Source organism: Prionailurus viverrinus, chromosome D4, assembly GCF_022837055.1.
Source record: "Prionailurus viverrinus isolate Anna chromosome D4, UM_Priviv_1.0, whole genome shotgun sequence".
NCBI classification, from domain to species: Eukaryota; Metazoa; Chordata; class Mammalia; order Carnivora; family Felidae; genus Prionailurus; species Prionailurus viverrinus.
Genome location: NC_062573.1, coordinates 6,864,446 through 6,874,171, shown reverse-complemented (window position 1 = coordinate 6,874,171; position 9,726 = coordinate 6,864,446). Strand labels below are relative to the sequence as shown.

Here is a 9,726-nt window from a genome sequence, read left to right as displayed (position 1 = left end):
CAAGCATGGTAATAACAGAACTTTCCAGATTCTCAAAAATAGACGGAGGGAACAGTTCATTTGGTGTGGGAGATTGCAGTGGGGCGTTTGAGCTGGACATTGAAGGTAAGTGTCCACTGGACAGAGGGAGGCCGTCCAGCACGGAAGGGTAAGCACAAGGGCGGGAGAGCCAGGAGCAGGTCCTGTCCCTGGGGCAGGAACCAGCACATTCTCTTCCCTAGGGGCAACAACACACAGAGAGTGCCCTGGGAGCATGGTGACGGGTGGGGGCAGAGGCCTTCCCCAGAAAAGCGTGGACCAGGCACAGCTTTAGGATGGAGAGGAAGGACGGGGCTGGATTATGAGCAGCTTGAACGTTGGGTTAAGGAGCACGGGCTTTATCTGGGCAGAGATGAAGGCTGAATTAGGGGACCGTGTGATCGGTTCTGTGGTTCTCCGAATTCCTTCGGGGCCACTAGGGTTGGAGGACGGAGGACGAGTTGAGGGGCATGAGAGGCAGGAGGTGGTGAAGTCTGAGCCAGGGAGAGTGGACGGGGACCCTCAGGAGAACCAAGAGGGCGCCTGTTTGGGGGCGGAGGCCCTGCCTCCACGCACTTGCTAACAACTGCACTGAATCGGATACGCCTTTATTAGCACCTACGGCAGGCTCCCCTCTGGCCAGGCTGTGGGACACAGCTCCCGGCTGTGACAGCAGAGAAGCCAAGCACATTTCCTAGGAGGCTGGAAGGAGGGCCGCAGGATGACCAGTGTGGAAGAGAAAGGGAGCTGACCGGTGCACCGGAAGTGACAGGTGTGGCAGGAGAGGCTGGGGGGGGGGGGGCCAGACCCAGTGATGTACCCTGAGCTGAGACAGGCTGAACCTGATCTCCATTCATTGGACCTGCTCCAGAAAGCTGGCCCTTTAGGGACCTCAGCCAGAGGAACATTAAGGGCTGATGTGGCTGGAGTGCGTGCACGTGTGTGCATACGTGTGTGTGCGTGTGTGTGAATCAGTGGGAGGGGGAGGAAGGGGGACTAGGGGAGAAGAGGCCCGGATGGATCCTGAGGGCCCTACCCCAGAAATAACACAGGTAGAACACGGGGCACTCTGCTCCTCATGGGGCGTCTCTGGGCCCCGGATCCCTGTCTCCGGTTCCCCTCTTCCAGGAGAAAGGACGTGTGTGTCTTTGCTATATCACTTCAGCTGCACCCTGAAACATGAGGGGTGTGGGAAACAAAGGGGGTGAGTAAGTGGGGCTTCCCATAGGCACCAAGGAGGTGGGGGACATCTCCTGTCGCTCACTCTGATAAGGGAGCAGCATCGAATTCTTCCTGTTGAACAGCATTGAGAAGAAAGGGCCCAGTCTGTCCCTTACTGGCCTCTTGTAAAATGGCGGCCTGATTTTCCCGACATTCACCCCGTGGGGTGCAGGTCTCAGGCCCTGCCTGCAGAGGAGGGGCTCCTTCCAGACAGTGAAGGGTTGAGCAGAGCCACCTGCCTGCATGTGACCTGCAAGGGTGGGGACAGGACATTCCTCACTGTGAGAACTGACATGCTCAAATCATCCCAAACAATGTGGCTCGGTTTCCCACCCCCCCCCCCCCCAATCCAATGTGTTTGGTTGATTTTGGAACTGAAAACTGCACTCCATTTTGGCAAGTGAATGCTTTCTGGAAAAAAAAAAAAAAAAAGAAGAGTTGTGTTGAAAAGACTCTTTGCTGCTCCCAGCTGCTAACACGTGTGAGAGACTCCTTTGCTGCGAGGCCCATTTGCTCTGGCAATAACAGGGACTGAAGAGCGGGGACGGGGCCTTCAAAGTCTGCTTCTCACAGCAGACCACTTAGAATCACTGATTGTCCTGGCCCATGTCACAGGGCTGCAGGAGAGCGGGCAGGGCTCCGGGGTGGGGGGTGGGGGGTGGGGAGGGCAGGCAGACCTGGAGCAGAGGCGATTGGAACTTGAGTCATGCTCACCAGGGGACATAAAGGAAATGGGGCTCAGGGGTCAACCAACAGAACTGGACCAAGCCTCACTCTCCCACGGGACCCCCCCCCCCCCCAGGCCGGCCTTTGCTCCTCTGAAAATGGGAACAGCGTTACAAAACTACCCGAGCTGACTGATACCTCTAGAATGTCCCTATGCAGGGGCGCATCAGGTTCCTCCCGCCCTTCCCGTCTTAGGTCACCTGTCCTGTTTTTGCTTGGGAAACAAGGTCATCACAGGTGGCTCTTGTCACCAAGCAGCCCAGACAGAGCGAGTTCTGCGGGGCTTGGTTTTCCAAAATGCCACCTTTGGCTGCCTCTGAACCTTCCCCTCTGAGAAGGGGTTTGCCTGGGGACACAGATGGAGAAAAGGAAAGGGTCTCCTGGAAGGGGGGGTGTGGGCGCTCCTTGTCCTGAGCTTCTGACACCATGCTCCCCCTCACACCGGCCCGTAAGGGGGTTTTCTTGTCCTCCCCTCGGAAGCCCCTCCTCCCACCCAGGGGCCCTGTGGCAAGTGCCTGCCAGGCACCTGCCGGCCAGGTGATGGCACCTCATCCGTGTGGGGTGAGGGGGTGCCGTCACAGGACCCTGGGACTCCTGCTTTGGGGTCAAGGTCAAACAAAATCAAACAAAATGACTTCTGAGGCTCCTGTCAGCCCTGAGACTCTAGGAGCCTTTACCTGGTTACTTCTTGGTTAGTTCTTAATGAATAACAAACCGAACATGACAGTGACAGGCAAGCTAATGAAATAAATGAGGCCAGTCTGTTAACTACACCCGGGGAGCACACGATCGGGATGGGAGAGTCGGGCGTGCCCACACACTAGCTCCACTCGGTTTTCACAGCACGGTGGCAGGAAATCAGCGTGATGTCCCCGGGAGTTAACCAGTGTTCTCTCGGAGGCCCCGGCAGACCCAAGTCTCAGCTCTCTCGAGTTCTTTCCTCTCTGCAGCTCGGGCTCAGGATCGCTGGCGCCCCGTGCCCCGAACGCAACAGTTTTACCCCGGTGGCTGCTTCCTGTGAGCCCAGAATAGAAGATGCCATCTGTCGCGTTTGGGATGTCATATGTCCACCGATGACTCACACATAGTTGGACCACCGAGAGGAAGGCGGGCGGGTGCCATCAGCCTGTTTCAAAGCACAGCTCAGCAGAACATGGAGACGGCATGTCAGGCAGGGGGCTGTCCCGCGGGGGTTCTCCGCAGCCTGCCCTCTGTCCACAGGCGGGGAGCACAGAGGGTCCTCTTCGGCCCCGGAGGGCTTACCCTTCATCGGCAGCATCGAGTGGCCATCAGGACAGAGCGTGTCTGGAATACGCTGCCTTGGGGGTGCTGTTTGTGCAGGACGGGGGGTGGCCCTCCACCGGCGGGGCCGAGGGGGTGGCGTCCGGGGGGCTGCCGCTGTCCAGGGGCCGGCCCCCCGCCGGGCCGCTGCGGCCACACACCAGGCGCTTTTCGTCCAGCAGGGACAGGTGGTATTCACATAGGTCGATCAGCGAGGCCACCTGCTCGTGGAGCGGCAGCGTCTTGAACTTCCTCTGAGCCAGGTAGAAGAAAGCCTCCACGAAGGCCTGTAAGCACATTCCTGCGGACAGAGAGACCAGCGTTAAGAGGGGGGCGGGGGTTGTGTGCCAAAGGGGCCCGCACGCTGCCCGGGGAAGGCGCCGCTCTAGCCACCAGGCTCCTTGCTCACCACCATTTCCATCCCGGGAACTTTAGTTTCTGGGTTAAACTCCCAGAGGGCCTGCCTCGTGCCAGGCACCAGCTGGGCGTTCACGACCATCTGCGGAGTCGACCCCTTCATCAGTCATGTGGGGGAGGCTCAGTTAGCACTGGTTTACAGACGAGGAAACTGAGTCTCAGAGAAGCGGAGCCCGCTGGGCAAAGTCACACGGGTAGGAGGTGGCAGAGCTCATACGCAGCCTGGCCCAAGGCCTCATCCCTCTGTGCCACCATAAAACATTCGAGTCAAAACCCAGCCCCTGACGTCGATAACAACAGGGAAAGTTTGCTCCTCAGAGACCCCTGACGGCGATGCCCTACATGTCGATAGAGGTGTTGGTTACGTGGGTGTGGGGGCCTGTCACACACTGTGCCTGAAGGTTTGTGCGTTTTGCTGTATGCAAATTTTACTTCTCTCTACCCCTTCTCTCTCCCCGAAATGATATTCTAGAAGGTCATGGCAGTCCCCACTATGTCCCTGAAACGTTCTTCCCTTACATTGCCTCATAAATTCGTACTCATCGTTGGGATCGGAGCTCAAAATCCCCCGCTCAGGAAAAGCTTCCCTGATCCCCAGATCAGACGCGGCCGCTGGGACAGGCTTCTAGCCCTTTCCTTTGCAGCCGACAGCGGCCTGTTCGGTGTTTATTTGTGTGGTCCTTCCAACAGCCTCTCTCTTCCCGGCTGAGTTGGGACCTCCAGCTCACCTCTGCTCCCCCAGGGCCAGATGCCCAGTGCTCAATATACAACGCTGAATACATGAGTGAATGAATGGATGAATGAACAAATGGGTTAGTGCTAGGTACTTTACAGACATCGCCACTAATCCTCACAACACCTTTTTGAGATCAGTGTTATTATGCCCCGCTTTGCAGATGAGGAAACCAACATTCAGAGAGGCTGAGTAACTTCCCTAAGGTCACGCAGCCAGAGAATAGTGGCCTGGAAATTCAAACTCTGGCTCCCAATTCTTTTTTTTTTTTTTAAGTTTATGTATTTTTAAGATTTTTTAAATGTTTATTTATCTTTGAGAGAGACAGAGAGAGAGAGAGAGAGAGAGAGAGTGAGTGCGAGCAGGGGAGGAACAGAGAGAGAGAAGGAGAGAATCCGAAGCAGGCTCCAGGCTCTGAGCTGTCAGCACAGAGCTCGATGCAGGGCTGTAACTCATGATTGTGACCTGAGCCAAAGTCGGAAGCTCAACCGACTGAGCCGCCCAGGTGCCCCTGACTCCCAATTCTTTCAATAAGTGGTACTACATACAAAGTTCTGAGTCTTTCCAATGTCCAAGCAAAACTGAACCCCATGACCCAAAGTCAGGGGATTGCCTGGACTCCTCGGGGAAGGTGACGCTCAGGCTGGACGGAACGCCACAGGCATTTTAGAGGAGGCTGGCTTTGGGGCGCCTGGGTGGCGCAGTCGGTTAAGCGTCCGCCATCAGCCAGGTCACGATCTCGCGGTCCGTGAGTTCGAGCCCCGCGTCAGGCTCTGGGCTGATGGCTCGGAGCCTGGAGCCTGTTTCCGATTCTGTGTCTCCCTCTCTCTCTGCCCCTCCCCCGTTCATGCTCTGTCTCTGTCCCAAAAATAAATAAAAAACGTTGAAAAAAAATTAAAAAAAAAAAAAAAAAAGAGGAGGCTGGCTTTGCCTCTGCTAATCCATACCTTCCCAGTGGCCTTGCTCCCCTGCTTCTGTCCTCAGGCAGAAGCCTGGCCTGGAGGCTTAAATACTGGATTATAGATGGACCCTGGGATCTGAGAGCTCTTCTTGTGTTGGGAACTTGAGCTGAGTAAAGTTGTTTCTTTGTCTCCATCCGAATCCATCCAAGCTTTTTTGCTCAGCTTTTCTTGGCTCCAGATGCTCTCTCCAGGGCTCCTTTTGGCCCTGACAGGAGGAGCTGATAAAGGGAACAGGGACCCTGGCATAAAACCTTCTTAATACAAACAGAGGTCTCGTGCAGAGAGACACAGGGGAAAGGGAGCTTCCGTCTGAATCGGGAGACAGGGGTTTCCTAATCACCGACAAGGGGCCAGGGCTCTCCTAGAGTGTGAGCGTGGATGCATGCGTGTGCACCTGTGTGCATGCGTGCATGCGTGCATGTGCGTCTGTCACAGTCAGCGGGAGGGTCAGACCCAAGCAGGGTGCAAGGGGCCAGGATCCAAAGCCAGAGAAACCCAATGCAGTCCCAGCCTCCCATTCCAGAACTGTGTGATCTCGACAGTGCTACTCAAAGTGTGGACGGCAGATGGGTGCCGAGTCCGGGAACTGTGTGTCCCCGGTCTCTGACAAGATAAGGAGCCTGGGCCAGAATATAAATCACCCTCCTCATCAATCACATTGTTTAGTTCAGCTGGCAGTATTTTGTAGCAAGTCTTTCTCTACAAAGGAAGCGGCACTGGTTTACATTTTGGCTCAAAGCCTCTTGTCCAGGACTGTACAGAACAGTTCGTGGATTGCAACTTTGAGCCGCCCTGGTCTACACACCCCTTCCCCCCGCTTTAATGCACATGACACTGTGGTGCCTTGGATGGCTCAGTCAGTGGAGCATTTGACTTGGGCTCAGGTCACGATCTCACGATTCGTGGGTTCAAGCCCCACACTGGGCTTTGCGCTGACAGCACGGAGCCTGCTTCGGATTCTCTCTCTCTCCCTCTCTCTCTGCCCCTCCCCTGCTCGTGCTCTCTCTCTCTCTCTCAAAAATAAGTAAACATTAAAAAACAAATTTACCATGCATGATCTTGTCAAAATGCAGATTCCGGGGTGAGGCCTGAGACACCGCATTCCCAACACGCTTCCTGGTGGTGCCCGCGTGGCTGCTCTCTGGAGCACAGTCTGAGTAGCAAGCACTGAATGCGTTTTACTCAACCAATATTAGTTTCTTTCCCTTAATTAAACTAATAAGGCTACGATTGAAGCAGTAATGCACAGAAAAAATATAAAGGACCTTTTTTGGGCAAAAAATATGACTAAATCATCTGGAAAGGAGACCTTCTAAAATGAGAAAGGAGACGTCCTATGTTATACTGGGTTTTGTTTTTGTTTGTCTACATGTCCTGATTTTCTAGAGTAAACACATACCTTATTTTATTTATTTATTTTTTTGTGGAATCTAAAAACAAAACAAAATGAATAAACGAACAAAAAGCAGAATGAGACCTATAGATACAGAAAATAAGCTGATGACTGCCGGAGGCGGTGGGGTGGACAAAATGGGTAGGAGGGGAGAGGGCAACACAGGCTTCCCATTATGGAATGAATAAGTCACGGACCCAATTTTAAAACGTGCAATGGAAAATTCTAGGAGGTGGAAAGAGGCGAGGCAGGGGTAGCTGCTTCTCACTGTGAACCCTTTGCTACCACTTGAATTTGAGGTTCTGTGCATGTATCACTTTGAAGAAAACACAATGCCACCTTCCTGAATACACGTTCTGCTTTGATACAGTTTATATACATGCAAGGAAGATAGAAGCAGAGTGAGGAGAAAGGGACATTACTGACTCTTGCAGGAACCAGGCTTGCTGTGCGGGGTGCTCTGATCCCACTACGACTCTCATTGTGCCTGTGAGAAAACAGAGGCCCAGAGAGACCAAATAACTTGAGCTCGGGTTACATGCCGATAAGGGAAGCAGGGCTGGGATGGATTTGAACCGGCCTCATGCACTGCAGGTCCTGAATCTCATTCCTGGAATAAGGAATGGGCAAAATGGGTAGGGCTTTGATGAGCAGAGATGAGCAGGAAGGGGTGGGCTAGGCCGAGAATAGGGAGGAGGGAGGAGGAGGTGGGGCGTGTGGCCCCAGTGATGGCCCCGGGCACCTGCCGCAGGACAGGTGGGGAAGGGGCAGCTGGACTAGACCGGAGAGGACTGGAAGGCCAGGGGACATGAGCCGGGAGCCACGGAAGGGGTCCGAGGAGAGCGAGCCGAGATCCAGTGGCGGAGTCCCATGCCTCGTACAGCCTGAGCACATTCTCCGGTCAGGGGATTCCTGTTTTGTACAGTGGAGTGTGTTTGTTGGTTTTATTCCTCGAACGCAATCCTGTGAGGTGGGTGGAGGCTCAGAGCCCTGCCCTGACAGACCTCCCTCACCAGAAGGGACTCATCTAAGGGACTCTTGTCTCTTCATACCCAGCCGAGCACCATCCCTCCCAGCGATCCAAAAGCCTGGTCTAGCAACTTCCTTTTACAGAAGAGGGGAGTGGAATCGAGGCCCAGCATAAGCAGGACTAGGACCCCAGGTCTCCAGACCTCAAACTGCACTACCATCACCAGCACCAAAATAAGAAGGCAAGCCAGACACTTCTCAGGCCAGGGACAGGGGAGAAGGGCTGTCTCAGCCTGTCTACACTGGCCAAGAGCCCCACAGAGTATGTCTGAGAGAGCCTGAAGGCCAGTGAGGGTTGGGAAGAAGGACACCCCACACTGCATACCATGCACATGTGGGTCGCAGGTCCCCACAATGGCCGCCTTGAGGGGCTGAGTGTCTTGCTCCTCATTTCATCAATTGGCCCAGGAAATGGCGGCCGGACTCAGCTCGATATTTGCTGAGCTTCAGAGAATCGAGCTTTGGAGGGTTCTGAGGGATTGAGGTAGGGGGAGGAAGAAAACAGGAGGAGGAAATGCACTTAAGATAGTCCAAGTGGCCTTCCCGGGGTAGGGCTGCTGGGGTTCCCACCTCGCTGGACTCCCCTGCCCTTTCCAGATCCTCACTGACAGTCCACATGTTCCCTCTGGGGCTTTCTCCTTCTTTCCTTTATTTTCTTTCATTCATTCATTCTTTTGGAGAGAGAGAAAGAGAGAGAGCATGTGCTCAAGATTGGGGGAGAGGCAAAGAGAGAGGGAGACACAGAATCCCAAGCAGGCTCCAGGCTCCGAGCTGTCAGCACAGAGCCTGATGAGGGGCTCGAATTCAGGAACCGCAAGATCATTGCCTGAGCCGAAGTCAAATGCTTAACCAACCGAGCCACCCAGGCGCCCCTCTCCCTCTTTCTTACATACAGTGAGAAGGCCAACAGAAAGCAAAGGCAAGCTCATGAATGTCCGCTTTCTAGAACCTAAGCGTCCTTGACAACTGACCTTCAAACCACTCTGTCTACAGAAGATGTGTTTTCACTCGTAATAACAACATGCACAAAACTTTGTAGTTACTGTGCTTAAAATGGTATCGTGAACATTTTTGTATGTTGCTGTATAGCCTTCATAACATTATTTTAATAGTGGCAGAATATTGCATCAAATCTTACTTTGTATATCATTTTGCCATATCCCCCACTGTTGAACACCGAGGCTAGTTACATTTCCTTCACTATTAATGAGAACATAAGCACAATCATAAGCACTTGGCACATCACTGTTTTTATTTCTGATGCATTTATTGTTTTGCAATAAAACCCTAGGAATCTGGCGTGGGGGGCATTAAATGTTAAGTCTGGTTTTGGTAGTTAATTTCATGTTAAAAATACTTAAGCCTTACAGAGTCCTCAAATGGACAAAGCACGTGAATGGGCAGTTCACATACGTTAGCAAGGAAGAGAGAAAACCTGCCATTGAAGCCTACTGCTCACCCATTAGCAAAAACGTAAAACAACGCTACCGGTGAGTTGATGGTGAAATTGCTAGGGACTTTTGACAAGCAACTCGGCAGAAGTTTTTAGAGCCATGCGAGTATTTCAAAACATTTCTTCCAAAGGAAAACAAAAAGCACACAATGGTATTCACCGGCAACTTACAGCACCGTGTCGGGGCGGGGGAGGGACTTATAGGGTATTTTTGTATCTTTCTTTCTATTTTTCTGTATTTCCCAAGTAAGATAATGCATGTTCATTGTTGATAATAATTAGAAAAAAATATATATATATACATATATATATATATATAATCTTAAAAATACCCCAACCCAGCCTCTAAGGTCTGGAGGTCTAGGACGCTACACTTGGCCCATCCCCAGGTAGAGCTAATGGCCCTTCGTTGGGGTTGCCCCTTGTTTCCTCCTATATATTGGGACAAATCCATGGGTACGTGGCTGTCTCCCCAGTGGGACTGTGTGCTCCT

General features: G+C 53.0%; 1 protein-coding gene across 4 annotated transcripts in view; it reads right to left on the bottom strand.

Moving 5' to 3' along the window:
- Positions 1-1,609: 1,609 nt before the first annotated feature.
- TTLL11 (tubulin tyrosine ligase like 11) overlaps positions 1,610-9,726 on the bottom strand; it is a 239,808-nt gene continuing 231,691 nt past the window's right edge. For 2 of the 4 annotated variants that reach the window (XM_047829542.1, XM_047829546.1), the window contains exon 10: positions 1,611-3,547. In XM_047829542.1, coding sequence (XP_047685498.1) covers positions 3,255-3,547 — 293 coding nt within the window. In that variant the 3' untranslated portion in view covers positions 1,611-3,254. Of the gene's footprint in view, positions 3,548-9,726 lie in introns of all 4 variants that reach the window. The other 2 variants (XM_047829544.1, XM_047829543.1) reach the window with 2 other exon arrangements.